The sequence below is a fragment of the Myotis brandtii genome, unplaced genomic scaffold, assembly GCF_000412655.1.
Source record: "Myotis brandtii unplaced genomic scaffold, ASM41265v1 scaffold165, whole genome shotgun sequence".
Lineage (NCBI taxonomy): Eukaryota > Metazoa > Chordata > Mammalia > Chiroptera > Vespertilionidae > Myotis > Myotis brandtii.
Window position 1 is genome coordinate 10,013,757 of NW_005356042.1, and position 26,866 is coordinate 10,040,622.

The window sequence follows — 26,866 nt, forward strand, 5'->3', positions numbered from 1 at the left end:
GCGTTAAGAGATCAACCAAAGGACTTGTATGCATGCATATGAGCATAACCAATGGACACAGACAGTAGGGGGGTGAGAGCTTGTGCTGGGGGGCAGGAGCAGGCGGGGAGAGGTCAATGGGGGAAAAGGGAGACATATATAATACTTTCAACCATAAATAAATAAATAAATAAAGTATTGGTTTATCTTGATAAATCAGAAGACCTGACCTGCTTCTCTGGAGAGGCGAGGATGGCTGCCCCTGGGGAGTGGCTGCCCTTGAGGCAGGCGGTGTGCTCCCCCGTTTACCATGGTCCCCGCCACCCCAACATTCCGTTGACATGAGGCCAGGTCATTCTCATTACCAAAGCATCCGTCTTCAATAAAAGTTTTTGCTATCAAGCTAATGCATTTTGCACACAGCTCCATTTGCCAACAACTTTTCAAGACTTCATTTCTTGCTGAAAGGAATTTGCATTGGCCAAGAATTATAAGTTAAAAAAAATAATAAATTTGTCTCTAGATTTCCACAGAGCCCACAGTGCGGCCCCTCTCTGATCAGGAATTTTATACTGATGGCGGCCCCAGATAGCCCCCCCAAAACAGAAAATTCACATCATTCCTCCTCCACAGGCTCACACTACATTTGAGATGAAACCAGAGGGAGGAGGAGCTGGGGGCTGAGGGTAAAATCTAGCCCTACCTGCAGGAAGTTACACTGCAGCCGGGCTGGGAATATGAGATGGTGTTCTCGCTGCAAGGTCAGTGAACTAGATGGAATTTATAAACACCACCCACTCAGCTGGTGAGCAAGCAACATTTGAAAGACTTTTAATTAGAAGCTGTGTGGCCCAAAGGTGATTCATCAAACCTCAGAGTTTTAGCGAGGCACGGTCACATTTGGAAGGAATTCGATTAACCTCTTGCCTGAAACTAGATGTCATATTGTCAATCATTTTCTCTAAAAAAAAATTTTTTTTGGCAAAGTTTCCCAAAATGTTCCCTCGCCCTATTATGACCAGGGTCAAGGGGACTGGAAAGGGGGCAAGGGGGGGTGGTGGATTGGAATCCGTGTCAATCTAGCGACCAGGAAATAGTGTAAATTAAAGGTTGGCACTGTACCATAGAAGGATTGATTTCACTGGGATCCACATACATTCTGCTGACGTCATACAGGGAGTTTATATCTCTTTCCTGAAAAAGAACAGAGAGAAATAAATGGAACCATCCCTGCTCCTGGGACAGCCCAAGGACAGAGCAAGGGCTGCAGAGCCCTGTGCTTTCCTGCCCTCTCGCAGAAGAGGTGAAACCTCACAGTTTACTCATGCCTTGTGGGTAGAGACAGTTAAGACATCATAAAGAAGTTCCCCAAAACTTAGAAATTTTACCCCAAAATGAGAAAGGCCCTATTCTGCCCTACTGTGTGCCAGGCCCTGTGCCCCTTTGTAAAACACAAACCCTGAGTGTGCGGGAGCCCATTGTATTTCTCTTCCCGACTCGCATTCTGTGGTGGTCGCCGCTTGAAACTGGCCACCTTGGAAGTATTTACACCATGGAAATTGGCAAATGCCACAAACCAGGGCTTCTATCCGCAGTGAGCTGGTTAAACCTTTACCGCACACACTGAAAACCTCCCCTCCCCTCCCCTCCCCACTCTGCTTCTCTCATTGGGTTCCAGCCACAGCGGCCACCTTTCTGTCCCTCAGTCACCTCCGGGCTTGTGGCGGCTGCTCCTCCATATGGAACCAGCTTCCTTCGCAGCAACCATGGCCAGTTCACTGCCTCTTCCAGCTTTCAGCTCACATTTTAACCCTCGCAAGAGGCCTTCTCTGACTTCCCTGCCCCAACCTAACGTGAGGCCCATCCCTATGCACCATCCTGTTTGATGTTCCTCCTTGTGATTCACACGGCCTGAGGCACCTTATTTCTGTGACTGCACCTTATCCAGCTCCCCTGCCTAGAACCTAAACTCCCCGAGGGCAGCCACTGTACTCTCAGATGGAGAAGAGCGCCTGGCACGTGGGGGATGCACAATAAATCTCCTAAGTTAATGAATGCACCTGATAGCAACTGGGACCGCTAATCAGATCAGGGCTCTTCTCGGCTCAGAACCCTCCAATGGCTCAGAATAGAAGCCAGTGTCTTACCACGGCCCTACTCCACGCAGGGCCTACTAATCCCCATCTCATTAAGTTCTACCCCCACCCTGGCTTTCTCTCTGCACCTCCAGGGACGTCCTCACCTCAGGACCTTTGCACTTGCGGCTCTTCCTCCACGTAACTGCATGAGTCACTCCCTCAGCCCTGCTAACGTCTGCTCAAACGCCTCCTTCTCAGGGAGCTCTTCCCAGACCACCTTTGAGAACTGCAACCCCTTCCACGTCACCCTGAATCCACTTATCCACCTGCCGGGTTTGTTTTCCTCCATAGCACGTATCACCGTCCAGCAACGCTCTGTATATATTTTTAATTTATCTCATCTATTATCCGTCTCCCCCACACTAGACTACAGGCAGCATGAGGGCAGGCAGGGTCTTTGTGCGCTGTGTCCAATTTTGTATCCCCGGGACGAGAGCAGCGTCAGACCCATGGTAAGTGCTCCATAAAAGGTTTGCTGAAGGAATGAACAGATGAGTCATAACCTCAGGCAAGACATTCCACCAAGTGACAAGCGAGTCAACCGCCTACCATGTTGTAGCGCTCCAGGAGCTCGGGCGTCACGGGGTAGCGCAGCTTCATCTTCCGGTAGAGCGCGTGCTTCTCGTAGTAGCTGACGAGCTCCACCAGGCTCTCGAAGTAGGCGGAGGTCCCCAGCACGAAGTGCCGGCCGTCCCGGTTGATGCGGCAGTGCTTCACCTTGCCCCGGGCCCTGGGGGGAACCACACGGGGCTGACGCGCCAAGACTGTGGCAGCCGGACAACCGCTGTCCAACCTACAGTCCCCACCTCTTAGAAACAACCTACTTACCCGTTCTCAGGGGACCACACAAACAGGGTGTAACGTGCCTATGAATACAATGATGTGGATCTTTTCTAGCTCCTCCCGCCCATCCCCTCCTCCCCAACTACAGGACTTGACTTTGGGAACACCCAGATCAGGGTTGGCAAACTATGACCCACAGGCCCCATCTGGCCCACCTCCTGTTTTTGTAAATAAAGTTTTATTGAAACACGACCACATTCATTTGCTTATGCATTGCCTGTGGCAATACCATGGCAAAGTGGAATAGTTGCAACAGAGACCATATGGCCTGAAAGGCCTAGAATATTTGTTTCTGGCCCTTTACAGAAAATGTTTGCCAGTCTCCACTCTAGGACTCTGGGACTTCCTGCCCCAATCCTGAAATCTTATCCAAAAATTCCCCATCTGGTGCAACAATGGCTCCCCCCCCACACACACACACAAAAGGAAACAAGTCTTTTATTTCCTCACTCACCCATTTGAAACAAGAGACAGAAAAAAAAAGAAAAGAAAAAACCCAAACCAGAACAGACGCCTCGACCTTACTCCTCAGCTTTTATCAGCAAGAATAGACACATTTGGGAAAATAGGTACTGACCTTAACTTTACAGCCAAGAGCATCTTTTTATTAAAACTGTCTACCAACACAGTTACTATGGGAGAACTACTCATCTTTTTAAAAATGTTGCACCTTAGAGACATTTTTTATGGATTTAAAACACACATCCTGTGTAAGCCATTTCTTCAGAAAGCCTGTAAAAAAAATGCTAGAAGACTTCTGTTTCAGTCGCTTATTTGCAGTGATATTTTTTAAAAAAGATATACTGCTGAGTAGAAATACAAGTTGCGGAATAAAACCATAGTACGATCCCATTTGTATTTTTAAAAAGTAGAACAGACTGCCCACACACAACACGACACTACAGATTTCCCCAGAAAGCCTGTAAAAAAAAAAATGCTAGAAGACTTCTGTTTCAGTCGCTTATTTGCAGTGATATTTTTTAAAAAAGATATACTGCTGAGTAGAAATACAAGTTGCGGAATAAAACCATAGTACGATCCCATTTGTATTTTTAAAAAGTAGAACAGACTGCCCACACACAACACGACACTACAGATTTCCCACACGTGTACCACATATGTGTGTACATGTTTTTATCTAAATGGAGACACCAGTTAGAAACCTGCGCTTTCTACCAGGACAAGGATGGAGGTGAGCAGGACCACAAGGGACTTTCACCTTCACTGCAAATGTCTTAACTTTTTTAGAAGAGGAGGACACATATTTATACAATTAAAGATTAATTTTAAAGCCTTTTACAAAGCCCTGTGGGGCAGGGAGGCCCTAGGATGGTAAGGGCGTGGGTCAGGTTCAGTTCCTCACCACGAGCTGGGGGTTCGCAGCTCCCGTCTCCCGCAGCGTCAGGGCTGCTGCCTGTCAGGTCCCCCGGGGTAAGCCCGTTGCAGTGTGTCCCCCACCACAAGGGTGCTCAATAAATGAATGGTTAGGGAACTATAACCACGGTCAAGCCCACAGGAGCCGCCCTGGGCCAGAGCAGGAGACGGGGACAGGGCTGGAGGGGAGCTTTGATAGATTTCCCACACGTGTACCACATATGTGTGTACATGTTTTTATCTAAATGGAGACACCAGTTAGAAACCTGCGCTTTCTACCAGGACAAGGATGGAGGTGAGCAGGACCACAAGGGGCTTTCACCTTCACTGCAAATGTCTTGACTTTTTTATAAGGAGGACACATATTTATACAATTAAAGATTAATTGTAAAGCCTTTTACAAAGCCCTGTGGGGCAGGGAGGCGCTAGGATGTTAAGGGCGTGGGTCAGGTTGGGTTCCTCACCACAAGCTGGGGGTTCGCAGCTCCCGTCTCCCGCAGCGTCAGGGCTGCTGCCTGTCAGGTCCCCCGGGGTAAGCCTGTTGCAGTGTGTCCCGCACCACGAGGGTGCTCAATAAATGAATGGTTAGGGAAATATAACCACGGTCAAGCCCACAGGAGCCGCCCTGGGCCAGAGCAGGAGACGGGGACAGGGCTGGAGGGGAGCTTTGATTTCAGGCGCCCGCCCTGGAGGGAGTTGCCACAAGTCCGGGGTCACCACAACCTGAGGTCTCAGCTTCACCAAGAAACCCCTCGTCCCACCAAGGGGTGCCTCCCACCCTGCAGCCCAGACAACAACGTCCTCTCTTCACAAGGATTTGAAAGCCGATGCTTCTCTGCTGTGGACGGAAATCCATCCAGAAGTTTAGTGCATACGCTCAAGGGGCCAGGATAGCGCCTGGCACCGGAGAGGTGCTCACCAACATATGCGGGTCGGGGAGGAAGAGCCTCCGGGCCTGTGTGCTCCTCTGCCTGGAGCACGTCCCCACCCCCACCCCCCGTCCCGCGGAACGCCTATTCCTCATCACCCTGCCTGACCTCTCTCTGTGGCACGTATCACACACATCTGTCTATGTGACTATCCTCCCAGGGGCAGCGGTTCTTAAAGAGGGACAGTGATGCCCACCCCACACCCTGACCAGAGCGAGTATGAAAAAGTGTGTGTGTCCAGGGGAAAAGGTGTCCTTTCTGACTGTGACAATGACTGAGGGCCCCCAACTGGCACGCAGTGGGTGGAGGCCAGGCGTTCACCATCCCACGCGAAGGGAACGGCCTTTCCAGACAAACGGTTAAAAGCAAGAAACTTGAGAGTAATGAGACGGCTTCATCCCCACCAGACCACTGGCTACCACTCCTGTATTTCTGGAGCCCGGCACAGGGACTAGCACATAGTAGGTGCTCCCTGAACATTTACTGATTCCTAAAAATAAAAAACTCTGACTTTCAGGGTGCCTCCAATCTCATGGGAGGACAAACACGCAAACAGAATGGTGGACATCCGTAAATCAAGCATCATCTGGGGACCCCACCCCCCGCCTCGTCTTCATCTACACGGTTCCAGTAAAGCGACCCCAACCCCACTGCCAGCTCAAAGGTGCCCCATCAGAATCACGGCACCCAGCTCAAGCAGGGGCCAGAGGGGGAGTACATCACAGGACTCGTCCTTTCTGCTGCACTGTCCTGGCGCCCCGAGGCACCGCCACCTGGGGATGAAGCCACGGCGAGGAGCAGCATGACGCACGGAGACCTGAGGACTGACAGGTGCGGCCTGCACCCAGGCCTGTCGGAGCATCTCAGCTGGAAGCCAACAACTCCCACCTATTTGGGTTGTTTCAGTAACTGCGTTTGGTTCTGTCCCTTTACCCAACAGTATCCTGACAGACTGACAGGACTACAACATGACCCCCAACGCCCAGCAGGGTGGCTGGTGCAGATGTTCAGTGAAACCAGCCCACTTCCCATCCAGGCAGAGAGGCACCACCAAGAGCAAAGGGCACAGCCCATGCCAAGTAGCCCAGGGCCTCCCTATTGGCAGCACAAACCACAAAAGAGCCATGCGGGCCAGAGCCAGCACATAGTAGGTCCTCAGTATCAGCAGGGATAATGACAATCACACATCCCCCTCCCAGGAATAACTGGGACAGGGTAACCGAGGAGGAGCAGCCTGGGCACACCAGGGCCCCTACTGTCGGCAGGTAACCACCATTACCACATGGGCACATGGGCCCAGAGCTGTCACCTCCCATTCTTCCTAAGAAGCAATCTGAATTTTCAAGGGCAATTTCTCAGTTTTTAACATCACCATGCAGACTGAGCAAAACAGCAGCAGGCCCAATCTGACCCGCGTCTGAAATTCTGGCTCAGCCCAGGACTAGGCTGTGTGGCTCTAGACAGCCCACTCTACCTCTCTGAGCCTCCGTGCCCTTACTTGCAGTAACTGGATCTACCCCCTCATTACTACAGTAAAGGACTCAACCAGATGAAGATTCAAAGAAGCTCAGTGTCTGAACATTAGCTAGGAACTCATACAGCAGCCAGCCTTCTATCAGCATCATTAAGCCTCCACTGGGGCTGGGAGGACAGATGAAGAACTGGATCTGAACCTCACCTCCTTGCCATTGGTGGAAACTGGAGGAATCAGGTGTCATGGGTTGGAATTAAAGTAGAGAACCACAGTCCTAGAAACGCTGGTCTACATGGCCTTCCCACTGGCAGTGTTGGGGGGCAAGTGAAGCTGGGAGGAAATCAGATCTGTGACATCACTGACCCGGGCTGCCAGGGAGGCCTGGGTTCGAATCCCAGCCCTACCACTTACATGTTTCAGGAAGTTACTTAACCTGCCTGTGCCTCAGTTTCCTCCTCTTGGCGGCATGTTTCAGCAAGTTACTTAACCTGCCTGTGCCTCAGTTTCCTCCTCTGAAAAAATAACCATCATGGTCACAGATCATTACGAATATAGACCAGTGCCCAGCACAGTGAACGCACATATTAACGTAGGCGGCGTGTCATTATTATTGCCATCATTACGGTAAACCCTTAGGGAGAGAACACTGAGCCAAACCTGCAGTCCCCCCTTTGTTCTCCACACCTGGCCTTCCTGAGTCTCCTCCGGAGAGCAGGCTGCAGGCTCCAGCCGTGTGCTTACCTGAAGGTGATGGCGTAGGAGTCGCTACCTTCCCGCTTCCGGATGAGGAAGGCGCCGTCCCGGGGAACCCTCATCAGCATGTCCTCCGCTTCTCCACGGCTCAGCCCGTCGTAGTACCACCTGCAGCAGAGGCCGGGAAACCGCCAAGTGAGAGGGCCACCCACGGGGGGGTGGGGGGGGTGGGGAGGCTTGAGGACGCCTGAAATATGGCCCCGGGAACCACTGGGGAAATGAGAGGGCCTCCCATCCAACACCCTCTGCAAATAGCATTTTTAAAAGACCATCGACACACAGCCTGGGGGAAACGTCCATGTGGTGGGTCTGTCTGAACCACAAGACAATAAATCAACCAAACTTGACCCCTGCTCTGCCCAGCTCTGGAGGGCCAGTGTCCGAGATGGCACAGGAAATCGGAGGCAGGGAACACAGGGAATCGCATTTCCAACAGGTTCTTTCGTGTGGTTGGTCTTTGGTTACTTTAAAGATGTGAAATAACAAATTTTAAAAGGCAATCCGTATGAATATAGATGAGACGTCAACAATGAAGTTGCTGTGAGTTACGTGGCTTTCTGAGAAATGTGCACTTCAACAACCTCCTGCTTAAAAAATGTGTTTTTTTGTTTTGTTTTGTTTCCAAAATTGGTTAAACCTTTGAAAGGCATAACTGATATTCACTTTATCAGTAAACAAATGAAGGGGAAACCTTTACCATTATTTTTTCCTTGTTTGCTTTCAGAACAAACAGGAATGATCTATGACAAATAGAAAGACATCTCTGGGCCAAAATTAAGCTCTTAAAACCGAGGCCCGGGAATTCAGGGCTATGAAGATAAAATAGAAGGAAGGGAGAAGAAAGGGAGAAGAAAGGGAGAAGAAATGGGGCAAAAGCAAGGGGGAGCGGGCATTTGGAAATGGTGGCCACCGTGGGAACTTGAAGAGACCCTGAGGAAATGGGCCCAGCACACCCCAAGACTGGCCTTTCTGATCGGTGGACACAATCTGCAGGGGTGTCTGCCCCCGCTAAACCCATGGATGTGCTGCCCGAGATCATGGGCTCACGTACGGCTTTGATTCATGGGGGTTGGGGTTGGGCACGGGGTCGGTGAGTCGGAGCTCGAACTCGGCGCAGCGCAGGTGCGTCTCGCGGTAGTGCTGGATGAGGGCGTAGATGCTGGTGAACATGAGGTTGTCAGTCAGGTAGTACTTCATGGTCCCGCCCTCCATGGTGGAGCGGATCCGGCAGTGCTGGACCCGGCCGGACCGCCTGTGGGCAGAGGGACAACAACATCAGTGTCCAGGCCAGCCAGCTGGCCTTCCTGCACCCTGGGCGTCAGACAACACAGGCGGGGGCCGGACTGAAGCCAGGGTGGACACTAGATGTGGCCACACAGGCTTCCCTCTGCTCTTAGAATAGACCCCAGGCTTCCAGAACATTCTCCCTCCCTCCTCCACCCCTGCCCCCTTTTACCTACATAACTCCTACTCTGGAGCAAGAGGACCTAGGTTCAAATCCTGACTCTGTCACGTGACCTGTCCTCCCTGAGCCTCTGTATTATCATCTTAGTGGTCACACAGGGATAATAACAGTATCTGCTTCACAGAGTTGTCCTGAGGATTAAACGAGATCCCACACAAAATGTGCCTGGAATGCTGCCTGGCACATGGAAAGAATGTGTGCGCTATCAGGATTTTGTGTTTGTTATTATAGTTTTTACTAGAGGCCCGATGCACAAAATTTGTGCACAGGAGGGTCCCTAGGCCTGGCTGTCAATCAGGGCCCATCTGTAGGGCAACTGGCAGGGCGATCGGAGGTCCCCCACTGGCACCCGCCTTGGCCAGCCTGGTGCCACCCACTCTCCTGCCTGCCCCCTGCCGCCACTGCCTGTTGCCTCCCTCTGCGGAGCAACCAGCTGGCCTGGAGCTTGGGGCCTGCAGGCTGGGGGCAGCTCCTGCATTAAGCGTCTTCCCCCTGGTGGTCAGTGAGCGTCATAGCAACCAGTTGTTCTGCAGGTCATTCCACTGTTGGGTCAATTTGCATATTAGGCTTTTATTATATAGGATTCTTCAGGTCTCCATTTAAACACCACTTCTTTCAGGGAGTCTTCCCTGACTACACCCCCGCCCCCCAATATTACATTAGATCCCTCTCTAACAGACTTTCATAACATCTTGCATTTTTCTCATTGCACAACTACAATTATGTATCATTTGCATGATTACTTTTTCATTGTCATCTTCCCCGCTAGACTAATCACCATTAGGACAGAGACCCTGTCTGTCTAATCACTGCTAAATCAAAGTGCCCACCACAGAGCAAGCACTTGATAAATATCTTTTCATGAATGAGGCATAGATGAATGAGTGAAAGAATGAATGAGAAAACTCATAACAGCTCCAAAAGGCTGCTTTCAGAATCTCTATTTTAGAGACAACAAGAGGGAGAATCCAGGAGATTGAGAGAAGTGCTCAAGGTTATATCACCTGATCCAGGGTTGGGATTAGGGGAAGATGAATGAGGTCACATTGTCTTAGGTTGATATTTTGTTCATCATGATTTTTTTAAAAATACATTTTTATTGATTTCAGAGAGGAAGAGAGAGGGAGAGAGAGAGAGAGAGAGAAACATCAATGATGAGAGAGAATCATTGATTGGCTGCCTCCTACACTCCCCACACTGGGGACCAAGCCCGCAACCCGGGCATGTGCCCTGACCCGGAATCAAACCGCGACCTCCTGATTGATAGGTCGACGCTCAACCACTGAGCCACGCTGACTGGGCCATCGTGATTTTTTTGCATTACTTTTTAATTTTTCAAACATTGCACTGAAATATCACTAATCTGATTACTAAGTTTTTAGGCCTCATCCACCTCACCCAGTCCTGCCCCACATAGCTCACTAAATGAGGTCTGGGGTTCCAGTCCAGGCCTGCCCGAGTCTGGCCTGCTCTCCCACTACCTGCCACCGAGCCTCCCCTCTGGCCAGCTGCGAGGAGAAGGCGGCACGCCCTGGGAAGAGGGCCATTACCAGAAGGACAGGGTGTAGTCGTTGGGGAATGTCTCGCTCTCCCGCACCAGGAAGGTCCCGTCCTTGCCCCCGGTCTCTGAGCAGTATTCCTGCAACAGCTTCTCAGCACTTGTCCTCTTCTCCACCTTCTTGTGGAACCACTTCTCTCCAAAATGCAGCTCTGTGGGGGGCGTGTCCTGGGCCACAAAGAGAGGAGGGGTTTCTGAAAACCTAGACCAGGCCCCCAGCATCTCCAGACTGGCCCCACTTCGCATCCTGACTCGGGGGACTGGAAACAGACAGAGGCCTCAGCTAGCCCTCACCCGGAGGCCTGCGAAGACAGTTTCCACTGCCCTCCCCTGCCTGCTAACCTACTCCAGACAGCCCCCATCTGTGGGAGCCTCCTGGAGTCCTGAGACAAGGGGAGAGCATTCCCCAGTGCAGCCCTCAGTCTATTGCAAAGGAAGTCTGAGAGCAAAAATACCTGGGAGCTCAAGAAACAGTACCAAAGGCGGCCAGCAGCCTGAGGGGAGAGGGCAGGAAAGCTGGGGACAAGGCCAGGGGGTGGGGCTGGACAAAATATCCAAATGACCTCATCCTCTGGAGGGAGCACATGCCATTCAGGCTCTTCAAAGAGCAGGAAAGACCCTTGAACCTCATTGGTGAAGTCCCTGGGCCAGCCAGCCAATCAGAGAAGAGCCAGAGAGGCTTTGGTACCCAAAGAGGCAGCTTCTTAGGCTAAGGATGTCCAGGCCTGATGGCCGCGGGATGAGAGGCGCCGTCTGGGAGGTCTCCACCTACCTGGGGCACTTCCTCTTCCACAGTCTGCTCAATGTCGTCGCTGAAGGACAGCTTGGCATCAGCAATGGCGCAGTAGTGCCGAGTCCATTTCTAGAAAGTAAAACCAGCATTAGCTCCTCCCCAAAGTCTCTACCCTATCAATTCTGGGGCCAAGAGCCCTCCCTGGCATCATCATCCCAGCATTCCCTGGGGGCTAGCCTTTCCCACATTCATAGGCATTCATGATGGTTTCACAAAATCTGATCTCCTTTGAGACATTTCTTTGAAAGCATCTATTTATTTTGGGTTTCTTTTGGCATTTTCAGAACCTTTTCTATTCAGTGTATGCAAGGGTACATATGACTTAATATCAAATTTCTATTTCATTTGAAGCCTTTGTGAATGGTGGCATTGATTTTTATGTCCTCCTGACTGTCTTTTCCTATTTCATTCACTTTTTAAGGATTTCTCTGCCAGCTTGTTTAGAGAACCTTTCTCCAACATTTAATTGCCACTTAATTCTTTATTTAAATTTTAACCATTTTTAATGTTTATTTCCCAGTGTGGGGCGTGCAGGAAGCAGCCAATCAATGATTCTCTCTCATCATTGATGTTTCTATCTCTCCCTCCCTCTCCCTTCCTCTCTGAAATCAATAAAAATATATTTTTTAAAAAAAGGTTGCCAGTGGGAGCGTCTCAGATTGGAAGATACTGAGCAGTTAGGCTCACTAAATGCCCAAACTGGACCTTGGACTAGAAAAAGGACGCTAGTGGACAAATCGGTGATGCTGAAGTAAGGCTCATGAGTTAGTAGTGCTTTGCCAATGGTAACTTCCCGGTTATAAAATTATACTCTCATTACGTAGGGTGTTAGTTTCTGGGGAATCTGGGTGAAGGTTATATTCGTTGTGTGTGGGGGGGTTGGGGGGGTGTAAACATACAGTAAATTATATTGAATACAAAGTTATTTCAAAATAAAATATAAAAGGAAAAGAAAAGTTTCATTATAATGATAAATTCATTGCGGTCACAATGGGAGTCAGACAGGGATATCCTCCGAGCCCTCCAGCAGGGCTCGGACACACTCAAGGCCTGAGAAGGGGTGCAAAAGGCTCACCAGGTCGATGGGGTCCCACATGTACAGCTCCCCCTGCTGCTTGTGCTCATCTTTCTTGTCCTCCATGTTGACATCCACGTCGCCTCGGGGGCCCAGCTTCTTGTGCTGAGGGGGAAACATACAGAGAGCCCGTCTCCCTGGAGGCCCAGGTGTAGGAGGTTTGGGCCAGCAAGCATCCGTCTGCAAAGCCACACCTCAGGGCCTTTGCACGGTCTGTCCTCTCCGCCTGGCTCCTCTCCCTACGTTCAGCTCTGTGCTCGGTGTCCCCTCCTCAGAGGAGCTTTCCTCGACTCCTTGATCTGAAAATAGCCCACACTCCCCTTCCCACCCCTTCACTCTCTAGCCCCTGGTAGTTATTGTTCATACCCTTAGTCCTATGTGTTTCTATGTACCTATCTGCTTGTCTTCTATCTTCTTTGCTGGAATTTAAGTCCCATGAGGACCATTAAAATGGGCCCTATTAGAAATGGTTAAAAGTTCCCTGGGACTTTGCTTCGGCAGAGAGGAAGTGGGCGATGAACATTCGGTGAGTCGATGATACTGACATTCCCCAGCGCACAGAGGGGAGGCAGGATCACAGCCAGTCAGGGGCGCAGGCTGTGCGGGGCGGCGGAAGGCACACTGAGGCGGCAGAGGAAGAGGACCTGGTGCCAACAGCACTGCTGCTACCTTATCAGCTGTGTGACCCGGAGCAGGTGGCCACACTTCTCTGAGCCTCACATTCTCATCTGTAAGACGAACATGGTGACAACAATACGCTCGCCTGTGTGAATCCTGACCACCCGCCTAGACAGGCACTTGATAATCTCGGGGTGTGGTGACCTGGTGAAGAGAGTGCAGGATTGGGTTTGAAATCAAGGCCTGTCACCTTCCTAGCCATGTGACCTTGGCCACAAGACAATCTCTCAGTCTTGCTAACCTCCTCTATGAACTGGGTGTAATGACACCCTGCAGGATCCTCTTAGCCAAGGGACATGTACGATGCCTGCAAACAGCAAAGCATGGCAGAAGTGTTCCATTTTGAACAGCCTTGAATTGTTTCTTTGGCAGGAACTGTGTAACTTCAGCTGAGTGAATCATTTTACCTCTAGACCTCAGTGTTCACATCTGTAAGTGGGGCCTGAGGGCCTGGGCAAGTCTCACAGGGTTATGATGAAATAGAATTTAAAAAAAAATACTTACGCCCATGCCTAGCCCGGTACCAGTGCGTGGCACACACTGGTTGTGTCACGAATGCTACTTCCACCCCCTTTCCCTGAAATGGGAAGGGTGAGCCATGAAGTACCACAGATGAGGCAATGGGTGCTTTAGAACAAGAGCTGAAAATCACTGGGGACAGAGAGCTGTCCCACTGGAAACGGAGGGAAGCGACAAATGAGCTGGGAACAGAGAAATGCAATGAGGCCCCTGGAGACTCACTGACCGCATGCCTGAGACGCTGTGGGCCCTGCCTGGCTTCGCCCCCTCCACCTCTAGTCCTGCCTCCCCTCTGTGTCTCAATGAAAACCGCCCAGGATCCCAGCCCAATCCTCCAAATAGCCTGGTGCTTTAGACCTGAGGGCACCAAGCCCCCTTATACTGTTGGGTGCTACCTGTGGATGGGTACGTCTCCCCACTAGATCGTGACCTCCTGGCCCATAGGGATTGTTCCCAGTGTATCTTGGTGACTCAGGGAAAAACCTACCTAGTGAGCACCTACCCATCCTTCCATATCAGCCCGCTAGTTGCCAATGAACTCCATCTCGCTCCTTCCGCTGCTGGCTGCCCACCCGGAGACTGCATATCCCAGGCTCCCAACAGGTGGCGTGCAAGATCCTGTGACTAAGTTCTCGCACACCAAACAGGACGGACTGGGACGTGTTCAACTGACATCCACACGTTTACAGGAAATCGCTGGCCCCGGACCCCTTCACGTTCCCCTTCCTGTGGGCTGGAGCTGGACCACCCACACCAGGACGGCGCCCTCGGACAGAGCCTGCGCCACGTGTGCCCCGGACGCCCACTCCACCCCCTTCCCTGAAATGGGAAGGATGAGCCATGAAGTACCACAGATGAGGCAATGGGTGCTCTAGAACAAGAGCTGAAAATCACTGGGGACAGAGAGCTGTCCCACTGGAAACGGAGGGAAGCGACAAATGAGCTGGGAACAGAGAAATGCAATGAGGCCCCTGGAGACTCACTGACCGCATGCCTGAGACGCTGTGGGCCCTGCCTGGCTTCGCCCCCTCCACCTCTAGTCCTGCCTCCCCTCTGTGTCTCAATGAAAACCGCCCAGGATCCCAGCCCAATCCTCCAAATAGCCTGGTGCTTTAGACCTGAGGGCACCAAGCCCCCTTATACTGTTGGGTGCTACCTGTGGATGGGTACATCTCCCCACTAGACTGTGACCTCCTGGCCCATAGGGATTGTTCCCAGTGTATCTTGGTGACTCAGGGAAAAACCTACCTAGTGAGCACCTACCCATCCTTCCATATCAGCCCGCTAGTTGCCAATGAACTCCATCTCGCTCCTTCCACTGCTGGCTGCCCACCCGGAGACTGCATATCCCAGGCTCCCAACAGGTGGCGTGCAAGATCCTGTGACTAAGTTCTCGCACACCAAACAGGACGGACTGGGACGTGTTCAACTGACATCCACACGTTTACAGGAAATCGCTGGCCCCGGACCCCTTCACGTTCCCCTTCCTGTGGGCTGGAGCTGGACCACCCACACCAGGACGGCGCCCTCGGACAGAGCCTGCGCCACGTGTGCCCCGGACGCCCACTCTCAGAATAATGTTCATAACACCGAGGACCCCAATCTCAGAATAATGTTCATAATGCATGAGATTATAAGAGAAACTAATTATACTGAAATGTAGTTCTTAGGATGTTAAATAAAAAATATCTGCAATGGCCTAAAGATGTGTTATCTTTACTAATGGCTTGCATACAATCTAGAGCAGGGGTCCTCAAACTACGGCCCGCGGGCCACATGCAAATACAAATATTGTATTTGTTCCCATTTTGTTTTTTTACTTCAAAATAAGATATGTGCAGTGTGCATAGAAATTTGTTCATAGTTTTTTTTTAAACTATAGTCCGGCCCTCCAACGGTCTGAGGGACAGTGAACTGGCCCCCTGTTTAAAAAGTTTGAGGACCCCTGGTCTAGAGGCAGACCTAATAAATACCATCATCTGCAAGTGGTGACCAGCACAGCGTTACTCTGAGACACCTGCAGGAACTGCACATGTGATATGAAAATAACCATGGTTTCTGTGGGTGACAAAGCCCCACCTGGCTTGTTGCCAATGTTCATAATGGAGGGAGATGCCAAGTTTTACTTGCAGGTTAATCAAAACAAAGAGGCAACATTTTCCCCCCAAAGTTCACATGTCAACCGTCCTGATTCTATCTGTGGATTCTCTGGAGGTCTGTGGAACCCCAGCTGAAAACCCCTTCCCTGGGGGACTCTAGAACAGGACTCTGTGTCCCTGGATTACCTTGTGGGCCAGAGCTCCAAGCTTCCAGAACACTCTCCCTCAGATGAGGAAGAAATAAACTCGTACGTTTTAAGCCTCTGTATACCTGGTCTCTTTATCCTAGTAATTCAAGTACCCAGATGCCACCCTGCCCCTGGCATCCCTGGCACTCTTGGGCACAGCAATCACTCATTTCTCCCCGCAGTACTTGGCAGGCCCCCCCATTAGTGCACGCAGCCTTTTGGGGGCAACTGTGCACCTCCAGTCCATTTCCCACACTGGACTGGGAGCTCCTGTGGGCAAGAACAGTGCCTGGGTCCCTGAACACCCTTGGCACCTTGCACGTGACTCAGAAAGGGGCGTGGGGAAGGTTTGCCAAAAGAATGAATGACTGTGTTAATATTTACGTGCGGGTAGCGCCCGCAAAGGCACAGGTGCAGCCCAAAGTGCCTGCAGGCATTCCTTCACATTATGCTCACAGCTCACCAGCCATGTGGGTTCTATTAGTATCCCCACCCCCTCCCAGACCAGCGAGAACACAGAGGCACCCAGAGGCTAAATGACCTTGTGAGGGTCACTGGGTAGTAAGGAGAGCCATGTGAGCCGGGGCAGTGGGACCTGGAGCCTGGGCCCTGAGCCTCTGGCTCTCCCGAATGAGTGACAGCAGCCCGAGGCCGCCTACCTTGATGATGATCTTCTCCCGCAGCTGGCTGGGCGAGGGCAGCTGGTCAGCACTGGCCTCCGTGGGCTTTGTCAGCAGCAGGTCGCCAAATACCTCCTTGAACACTCTGGCCATGTAGCGCTGCTGCTCCACACAACAGTGCTCCTCGATGGACAGGATCACGGGGAAGCTGCGGGCGGCAGGGGCCGGCCAGCTCAGCAAGGGGGGCAGGCACCCCGCCTGTGCCTGCCTGGCAGAGCTGCTGGGGACCCCAACTGTGCCGGCCCAGCAGAGGGCAGGTGGGCTCAGGCAGAGGGAGCAGAGGTCACTGAACAGCCACATGGTTTCCCAGCACCAGCTTCCTCCAGGTTCTGGAACCAGGGAGTGACTTGTGCTCTTGACCTGTAGGGGGCTCCATCACTCGGCTGAGGACTCAGTAGTGACTTGGCTCAGGATGGAGCCCAGGCTGGTGTGTTTGTATCTCTGTGTGTGTTTGTGTGTGGGCAGAGGGAGGGGTCTCTGTCTGCTCAACCTTTGCTTCCTTTCCCTTAAAAGTGAAGCACCTGGAAGTCAGACAAACCGACCTTGAGGTGACAAAGGCGTGGTCTTTGATGGCCTGCACAACGTCATCAAACTTGATCTTGGTGGTCCGGGTCCAGCCGTGGTAGATGATGGGCTTCCCGTCGGGCCCGTCCCAGCAGTCCACTGAGGGGAGAAGCGGGCAGCCTCACCACCTGTCCATCACTCTCCACCTCATAAGCGCACTGATGGCGGACATGTGCCCGGCCAGCCACGAACTCAGCCCTGACCCCCACGCCAGCTCAGTTGCTAGAACATGGGAGCCAAACCTAATAATCACACTCAGCGGCACCAACATGCGGACGGGTGTTACCTGTGCACATGTGTTACCTGTGCGGTGATGGGGGAGATTTTAGTTGTTTAATTAAAGGTCCTTTTGTAATGCAATACATTTGTCCAAAAGAAACTACTTTAAATGTTTCTCTTCGAAAAGGATATTTACATTGTGTTTTATTTTCTGATTTTACTTGTCTAAACCTTGGCTTGCTTTTTCTGCTAGTGGAAATAATATGCAGCAATGTGACAATTTATCCTTAAAGGTTCGCAGTAAAATATTCAAACAGAACTAGCTTATGTAGAAGGTGAACATCCTTATATCTTCATCCCCCAGAGATAACAGGAGCTGACAGTTTCAAACTTAATTTTTTCACATTTGCTCTTTCCTGAGGGGGGAAAGTATAAACTAGGCAACACGCTGTAGAAATAACTGCTGTTAGAGTTTCATACTATGATGAATTTATTTAAAATAAAATTGGAGCCTAAATAGGTGGTTTGTGTCTTTTCCCAGCCTAATACCCCTTTGAGCCTCTGGTGGTCAAGTCAGGCCAGGAACAAGAGGTGAGGAGGAGGGAGGAAGAGCTGGGTCCTGGGTGTGTGCAGGTGCTTGGAGTCACCTGTATTGGGGTGTCTGTGAGCAACCATGACAAGAACGGTCAGGATGGCATCCATGGCTGAGCCAGCTGAGGGGCAGGTGGGCTCAGCAAGAGGGAGCAGAAGTCACTGAACAGCCACATGGTTCCCCAGCACCAGCCTGCTCCAGGCTCTGGACCCAGAGAGCGACTTGGGCTCTTGGCCTGTAGGGGGCGCCAAAGAGCTGAGGACTTGTTGGCAGTGACAACTGGCTTCAATTCTCAGTAGGTGTTATCTCCACCAGGAAAAGGCTACTCACACTCAATGCAGCGACAGCCCATGCGCAGACAGCGGATATACGCCTCCGGGGACGACTCACTCCGCAGCTGGTCACCTGTGAGGTACCTGAAGGAGAGGAGGCGGGCCTGCACCTCAGGGTGTCCTTGGGGAACTTCTCAGCCCAAGCTCCCAAAGGCCTGAGTTCTTCCTGTCTAGAAAGACCCGCGGTTAGGATCTGGGCCAGACACTTGCCATTGTGTGGCCACGCCTTAGACTCAGGCAACCATCACAAGATGTGAGCAATAACCACCTTGGTGATCCAAGTGTGGGGTCAAGACCATGTGTTCTTTTGAGAACTGGGTCAAAGGGTGTCAGGAGTGAGATTAATGGTGGCTGATAAATTAACAACCCTCCCTTGGCTACCCACTGGCCCTCAATCTAAAGGGGGCAGAGATGGGCCAGCATTTTGATATCAAGGAGCCAGCCATGAAGAGGTAGGTGGCCAACAACTATAGGTGGAATTTACTATGCTATGAACTATGTCCACCAGACGTAAAAATACATATTTTTATGCACTTTCCTCCTCACCATGTTCCCCCTTTGAAGAGTTTATGTTCCTTAAATGTCTTCTGGGTTTGGTAGAATTCACCACGCTAAACGCAACTCTTAGATCAATGGGCATGGTGGGGAAGAGAGAACTATTAAGTCAATCTGCCCCTGAGCCAGACTGTACCTCCCAGAGTGCCTGGAGATAAGCGTAGGGCTTTCTCACAAACTCCTGCCTGGAATGACACTTGGGAAACCACAAATCTGCTGCTCTTCGGGTGCCCAGGATCCAAGGACTGCACCCTCCCACCTTATAAGGCAGACTAAATAGTGAAACTTGAGTGAAACATCATCTCTCTCTTCCCGTCTATTTTCTTTTTAGCAATCAAGGCAATCTCCCAAAGATGTATATTGGAGCATATTGCTCTCTGCCTTAAAAGCCACCAGTGGTCCTCACTGCCCCCCACCCCCTGCTGCCACTTAAAGATTCCACTCAACCCGTAACAGACCCCTCTCAGTCCCTCCTGCCCCTGGACCTTTGCACATGCTACGCCTCAGTCTAAAACCATCTTCCTCTCCTCACCACCTGTTCTCCTCTCACCAACTTCTTTCCTTTTTTAAGACTCAAAAGAGGTCTTTTCCCCTCCAAGCACATGACAGCAGTGCTGCTCTGTCCTACCTTGCTCACTGCTATATCCCCAGTACCCAGCAAGCACAGGGTAGACAGTAAATATCAGTGCAGTGACTAATTCAGTTGCTTTGCTGTGGCTACTATGAGTTGTCCAAACCGTGCAAACCAGCTTTGCTGATGGGCTTCTTAGGGCCACTGAAAAAGGATGATCCTTGCAATGCCAACTGGGAAAGAGGGGAGCATTCCCCGACCCCTTCCAGAAGCGTTTGTTTATTCCAGTCTGAGCAGCGTGTCCCTGCGCTCTACCTGCACGCTTTGCCAAAGCGGCGCACTGGAACGTCCGCCGTATCGCCCTTCATGGGCAACCCCATCCCAGGCCGGTGGCAAAACTCACGTGTTATGTGACGAGGAGATCCAGTAATGAGACAAGGGGTTGTTCATGTCCTGCATGTCCACCACGTCGTACTTCTCATCCCAAATGCTGTTCTCCCGTGAAAACAGGTACGTGAGGAACTAGGTACCACAAACACAAAGATCGGATCATCACGATGGAAGATGAGGAGGGTGATATCTGGTTCTTTCTGGTCTGACCCACACCGGGAAGCGGTAGCTCTGACACGTTAACTGCAGATAGTCTCCAGGCCGTCTGACCCACGTTTCCACGCAGAGACTCACAGAACCACAGGCTGTACTGACGCATGTGCCACTGACCTACACAATGTTTCCCTTATTAATGTGTACCCTAAAATATTTGTTACTACAAGAGTATATGCTTCCTATATATAATAAGTTTTAAGGTGTAATCATACCATAAACATTTGTGAACCCGCCAACTTGATAAACAAAACATTAACATTGTATCATAACATTTAAAAGGCAGGAAATGTCATATGCCAATGCTTGACCCTTTTTTAAAAAATCAGAAGATTGAGTGACACTGGGGTAACACTCTGCTTCCTGGGAACAACCTTACAGATAACAGGAGCTCCCAGTTCTCCCTCAGTCTTACCTCCCCTGCTGCCTCACTCAGGGCCAAGTGCAACCATTTCAACAGCTCACAGGAACCCCAAAACCTTTGAATTTGGTGTTTACAATGCGCTCCTGGGCAATAGACGCCCTCTAGTGGCAAAAACACGAAACGCACCCAGGAAACGAGGTCAATAGACAAGGAGTAAAAGGAAAGACTGAGGAAAACCAGCCCCTGACGAACAGCTCACAAGGAGCCCACTCACCTCATCAACAAACAAGAAGGGCTCCGCAGTTTCCCTCATCGTGTCGTCGATAAACTTTGTCATCCTCTCACGGACTTTGTTCACATCCTGAGCCCAAAGTTCCTTAGAATGACAAAGAAAACAAGAAATCACCAAAAGGAGCAATGTCAGACCATGGGGGCGACTCGCCTGGCTGACCCCAGCAAGGCACATACACTGTCTGCTCCTCTGCATCCATTACATCAGTGATGGCGAACCTATGACACGCCTGTCAGAGGTGACACGCGAACTCATTTTTTTGGTTGATTTTCTTTGTTAAATGGCATTTAAATATGTTAAATAAATATCAAAAATATAAGTCTTTGTTTTACTATGGTTGCAAAGATCAAAAAATTTCTATATGTGACACGGCACCAGAGTTAAGTTAGGGTTTTTCAAAATGCTGACACGCCGAGCTCAAAAGGTTCGCCATCACTGCTTACGTGGAGTAATAATATCCTTGCACAGAGTTTCCGTGAGGATGAATACTATAAAGTAACTTTATTGTGTTCCTCTCCAAACCCTAACCCCCCAAGTATTCATCAGCACAGGGAGGAAACAGGACCCACACACTCAACTTTGACTAATGCTTTCCAGGCTACGAGTATTCTAAAGCCTCTATCAGTAAGAACAATGAAAGCAAATGTGCTGTCAGATGTGTATGCGGTTGGGTGAAAAGGGTCGGGCCAGGATGTCTGAAAGAGAGAAGAGCTGAAGGACAGACACAAATGAGGTGGCGGAGAAATGGCCCCCCCTGGCAATGTGGGTGCACGTCAACAATGAGCCTTGCTGTTGATTCTTGCAAATCTACTTGGATAAGGGACACAAAACAGCTGGGCGACTGGGGAACAGCCAGTTCGTTTGAACACAGAAGTGATAAAATCTTTGAATATTAAAACATGAGACTCAAATTGTAGGATCCTTTATGCAAAGGCCATGCTAGGCCTCGATGTCCCCTCAAGGCCAGAAGCTTCCTCCTTCCTTCTACAAAGCTTCCTCATCAACCCCAGGAGATACTTACTATTCTCCTCATCCTATAAATGGGGAAACTGAGATGTCGAGTCATTAAAGAACTTGACCCAACGTTGAGCTTGAGACCAACTCAGGCACATAAGTTTTGGGGTCTTCCTCTTCACCCCCTTTCTATAGTGTGGCCCACCCCTCCCACAGCTCGACTAGAGCATAGTAAACTGGTCCCTTCACGGAAATTTAGATTAGTTCCAAGTTTTCATTTCTGCTGAAAATGTTGCTGTTGTTGCTCTAGGGTAAGTTCCTAGGAGGGCAATTATTTAATCAAAGTATGTTAGCCTTTTTTCAAAGTTTTCATGTTAATTGCATATTGCCAAAGCACTTTCTAGAAAACTTGTACTAGTTTACACACCACGTGCTACAGTGACTACCCCACATGTGAGCATCCATCACACCAAACAGATGTCCTCAGTGACTGGCTCTGCTTCATGCCGTCACCCCACAGAGCACCAGCACATGGGACATTAAGGGTCAGCCAGCTGATGGCTCAGGGTCCCCATCTCTGTCATCATGCCTGGCGCTCCTATCACATTCACACAGATGCTCAGGGGCTGTCTTGCATGTGAAGAGCTCCAGCCTGTATCCCTGATCTCCGAGGACAGCGCAGCGAAGGGGCTGGGGGTGGAAGGAGGTGGGGGCAGGAGGGGATGAGGATGGGGAGAGCTTGTCATTCTCCCCTGTAATAAAATTAAGCAGCACTGGGTGGTGAATTCTGGGATGTAAGGCCACTTGTCCCCAGGAGGTTAGCCATGTAACTGCTGACAAGGAGAAAATTCTGAGCTGTAACAGCCAACTGGAGGGTGGAAGGAAGGGACAAAACAGGTTAATCCGTTAAATGCAGGGCAAAACCAACAAAAGACTGCGTGGCCATCCTGCGTGCGTGTTGAAACCGTGAATACACTTCCAGGTGGCCATTCCCACCATTACCTAAAGAGGACAGCCAGGTGCCGCTGACCACCAGGCGCCTCCGCCTCTCGTTTACAAATGAACTTTCTGACTGCTTCCCACCACCAATCCAAGGAGCATTCACTTCCTCTTTTCAGACTCTGCCCTTCCCCAGAATCAGCCCGCTTCACCTTCTCCCACCCCCTTTATCTACAGCCAATGTGCCTTCTTTCTAAGCAACTTACACCTTTCTTCCCTGCACTGTTTTCCCAGACGAGCCCCTCAGCTCCAGGACAGCGAGCACCGTCTTTCCCACCAGCCCTGCTGCCGGCTGCACAGGCTGCATGCCCCAGGCCCTGGCCCTTTTCTGGCCGGCGTTGGGCTCAATAAACCCTTTCTTTCAGAAAAGCCTTTGGCCATGAATATATGTGTGTAACACGTCACTAGCTCCCTACAAAAGTGAGTAATTGGCCTGGCAAGTGTGACTCAGTGGCTGGGAGTTGACCTATGAACCAGAAGGTCATGGTTCAATTCCCGGTCAGGGTACATGCCCAGGTTGCTGGCTCGATCCCCAGCAGGGGGCATGCAGGAGGCAGCCAGTAAATGATTCTCTCTCATCACTGATGTTTCTTTTATCTCTCCCTCCTTCTCCCTTCCTCTCTGAAATCAATAAAAATATCATTATGCCCTAGCTGGTTTGGCTCACTGGTTAAAGCATCGGCCTGCAGACTGAAGGGTCACGGGTTTGATTCCAGTCAAGGCCACATACCTAGGTTTCAGGCAAGATCCCCAGCCCCAGCCCGTCAGGATATGTGCAGGAGACAACTAATTGATGTACCTATCTCACATCGATGTTTCTCTCTGACTCTACCCCTCCTTCCACTCTCTAAAAAGTAATGGAAAGCATGGTGAGGACTAACAACAACAACAAATATATATATATATATTAATAAAAGTGTAATATGCTAATTAGACCGGATGTCCTTCCAGACCACCTTCCAGATGAAGCCGGGGCTGTGAGGGAAGCCCGGATCCCAGGTGCCAGAGGGAAGCCGGTGCCAGCAGCCAGGGGAAGGAAGGCCTACTCTTGCATGAATTTTGTGCATCGGGCCTCTAATATATGTATATGTGTGTGTGTGTGTGTGTGTGTGTGTGTGTGTGTGTGTAAGTGAGTAATTCAGTGCAAGGAAACCATACACCTCTCTCTCTGCTTCACTGCACTGGCAGCTGAGTACTGAGGGTGTAATTGTGCCAAAGAGAACTCACTTATCCCCCTTCCTTTTACTTTTCCTTGGTGGTAGCTCAGGCTGAGCAAATAAGCCCTCTCTTGATCACTCGCACTCAACCCCCACATGGACAAAGCATGACACCTCAATGTCCTCAGTCACCATTCATCACGTTACAGTAGCGACAGCCATTGCCTGGGCCCTACGTGTGGCTGCCCTGCGCAAAAGTGTGTGTCTGTTCATTGTTTTCTCTACAATCAGAGAAATCTTTACATGGGCTGTGTATTGGATGACAGAGAAATTAGAGTTGCGTGTGCAAGGTACAATAGCAGTGTTATGATTATGCTTTTTAAAAAAAGTCCATTTCATGAGAGAGGCAAGCTGACGATTTATAAGTGAAATGACACACTGTCTTAATGATACACTGCAGTTTACTTTAGAATTTTCCGGGCCACAAAAAGAAGGGGAAGGGGAGGGAGACAGGGATATGAGATGGACAGATGTAATAAAATTGGCACATGTTCATAAATGATGAATTGGAGTGCTGGGCACATGGTGGCTCTATGCCAGCTTGGCTATTTTTGCACATGTTTAAAACATTTTGCAATACAAAGATTTTTTAAAATATAAATGAACTGAGTATCATTATGAGCCTAAAACTACTCTAAAAAAGTAGTCTATCAGAAAACAAAAAATTAAATAAAGAGAGAAAATGTAAATGAGACTCCAGTGATATAAATAAAACACTGATATGTGATTATGCATGTAGATGCATATACACAGAGATCAATACCATCTTCTCTGACCCCCACCATTCTGAGAGGCGGGGTTCTCACCCCCATTAAAAAACTGGGGTACAGAAAGGTCAGATTGCTGCCCAAGGCCGCACAGCTAGTGCGAGGAGCTCAGCTCTCTCTTGGCCTATTTCTCAGCTGCGCCCTATTAGCACCTGGGGCCGGGTCATTCCTTGCTGCGGGAGGGCTGGCCTGTGCGCGTGAGGCTGTTGAGCAGCATCTCTGGTCTCCACCTACCACATGCCATTAGCACCCCCAGTTGTGGCAACCAAAGCTGTCTCCAGGCATCCCCTGGGGGGCAGAGCCACCCAGTGGAAAAGCACTGCCCCCACAAAACTCACATCCCCCCACAAAACTCATGCCCCCCCACAAAACTCACGGCCCCTGCCACCAGCTATACACAGAGATCAATACCATCTTCTCTGACCCCCACCATTCTGAGAGGCGGGGTTCTCACCCCCATTAAAAAACTGGGGTACAGAAAGGTCAGACTGCTGCCCAAGGCCGCACAGCTAGTGCGAGGAGCTCAGCTCTCTCTTGGCCTAACTCAGTTTCTCAGCTGCGCCCTATTAGCACCTGGGGCCGGGTCATTCCTTGCTGCGGGAGGGCTGACCTGTGCGCGTGAGGCTGTTGAGCAGCATCTCTGGTCTCTACCTACCACATGCCATTAGCACCCCCAGTTGTGGCAACCAAAGCTGTCTCCAGGCATCCCCTGGGGGGCAGAGCCGCCAGTGGAAAAGCACTGCCCCCCACAAAACTCACGACCCCCCACAAAACTCACGACCCCCCACAAAACTCACGGCCCCTGCCACCAGCCTGGAGCCTGGAGCCTGGACGTTAACACTCCAGGAGACTTCTTCCCACGTGTCACCCGTTAGACAACTGTGCTCACATATGCCCCAGGGGACCTCGCAGGCTCACCGCCTTAGTCACATCCTCCATCAGTCAGAGAAGGCTTCCTGGGGAAGGGAAGCTAAGCTGAGCCAGGAGCCGGAGGGGAAGCCAGCCAGGGGAGGCGCACCTGCCTGGAGGCCTCAGCCTGCCTGTCTACGGAGAAAAATTCTCCCTCTTGCCCGTCCTCAATTTGCGCCTTGAAAAGGAGCTAATTGTGGGGCTGTCCTCGTTCCAGAGGCTAAGACAGCAAAGCAAAGAGGCACTGGGCAGGGAGACTAAACTGCTCATGACCACAGGTGGCCAGATGAAGACACAGGGCAGGTGGTGAGATGGTGAGAAACCATCCAGGAAGCTCCCCCCGGCCCCCCTTGCACCCTTCTGTTCTCTCACCTGCTGTTCATGTAAGAGAAACCGCTGGAAGTCATGCAGGTGAACCGCGGAGGCATCCGGCCGGTCAGTACTGCTGCCCTCGGGGAAAGAGAGGGTGTTTAGAGAGGGACACACGTCAGCAGTCAAGAGGCCATTCCTGCCAGCAGGCGGCCTGCCACCCAGACACGCTGGCAAGACCCTCCTCTGTGCCAGGGGCAGGCTTGTCAACGGGAAGACAAAGGTGGCCTAGATGACATTCCTGACCTCTAAGCATTGGAGGGTGGGCCCTGGAACCTGCATTTAGCTGCTCCTAGGTGGTTCCAGTGCTGAGGAAGGAGGAGGGGGGAGGGAAGGAGAGCACGGATATGCGTGTGCCCAGCAAATGCATGGGGAGACTGGGTGTGAACAGACTTTAAGGGGAGCTGGGGCCACATCAAAGCGTCTCCTTAGAAGCCACAATGCAGAGTGTGCTGAGCCAGGGGCTCCGAAGCAGGACTGGGGGCCGGATGAAGCCCCCTGGACCCTGGGCGGGTGGCGAGCATCAGCGGGAACATGCAGGACCTGGCCGTGGAGCAAGCAGAGCCCCGCTGTTGGAGAATTTTCCATTTAGGATGAGGGAACCCTTCACCCTGAATAAAGGGGACGCCCCCTCGGCCAGCAGCTTGATGACCGATGGCCTTGGGGAGGGGCTGCTCATGGCTATCAAAACGCTGGGCCCCCCTGACCGGCACAGGCAACCTGGTTCCTACGAAGTGCATCCTGCAGAACAGCTGCCCGGCGAGATTCGTACTCGTCCCTGAGCACTTGCCAGTGGGGTGGGGGTGGGGACTTTTCAAAATATAGGAGAAAAACATGCTTTAGGCTTCTCCCTGTACTAAACACTCGGCGTCCACAAGTCTGTTGTCTTTCATTACAAGTGCATTTTCCACTCATCTATGCGAACAAGCCTCCTACGATTGCTTCACAGCTTTTCCTTAATTCATTAGTCTTTTCATTAAAATACGACATAAACATCAGGTTTGGTTTTTATAC

At 50.9% G+C, this 26,866-nt stretch overlaps 1 protein-coding gene across 4 annotated transcripts in view; it reads right to left on the reverse strand.

Annotated features, from left to right (window-relative positions):
• PLCG2 (phospholipase C, gamma 2 (phosphatidylinositol-specific)) overlaps positions 1–26,866 on the reverse strand; it is a 140,407-nt gene that overhangs the window by 42,789 nt on the left and 70,752 nt on the right. For 3 of the 4 annotated variants that reach the window (XM_005862579.2, XM_014536717.1, XM_014536718.1), the window contains 13 exons: positions 25,856–25,928; positions 20,620–20,721; positions 19,782–19,900; positions 18,251–18,336; positions 17,088–17,208; positions 16,525–16,693; positions 12,382–12,486; positions 11,286–11,375; positions 10,506–10,681; positions 8,542–8,742; positions 7,479–7,598; positions 2,667–2,847; positions 1,102–1,173 (listed from right to left, as the gene is read on the reverse strand). In XM_005862579.2, the coding sequence (XP_005862641.1) occupies positions 1,102–1,173; positions 2,667–2,847; positions 7,479–7,598; positions 8,542–8,742; positions 10,506–10,681; positions 11,286–11,375; positions 12,382–12,486; positions 16,525–16,693; positions 17,088–17,208; positions 18,251–18,336; positions 19,782–19,900; positions 20,620–20,721; positions 25,856–25,928 (1,615 nt within the window). The remainder of the gene's footprint in view (positions 1–1,101; positions 1,174–2,666; positions 2,848–7,478; positions 7,599–8,541; positions 8,743–10,505; positions 10,682–11,285; positions 11,376–12,381; positions 12,487–16,524; positions 16,694–17,087; positions 17,209–18,250; positions 18,337–19,781; positions 19,901–20,619; positions 20,722–25,855; positions 25,929–26,866) is intronic. The other variant, XM_005862580.2, reaches the window with a different exon arrangement.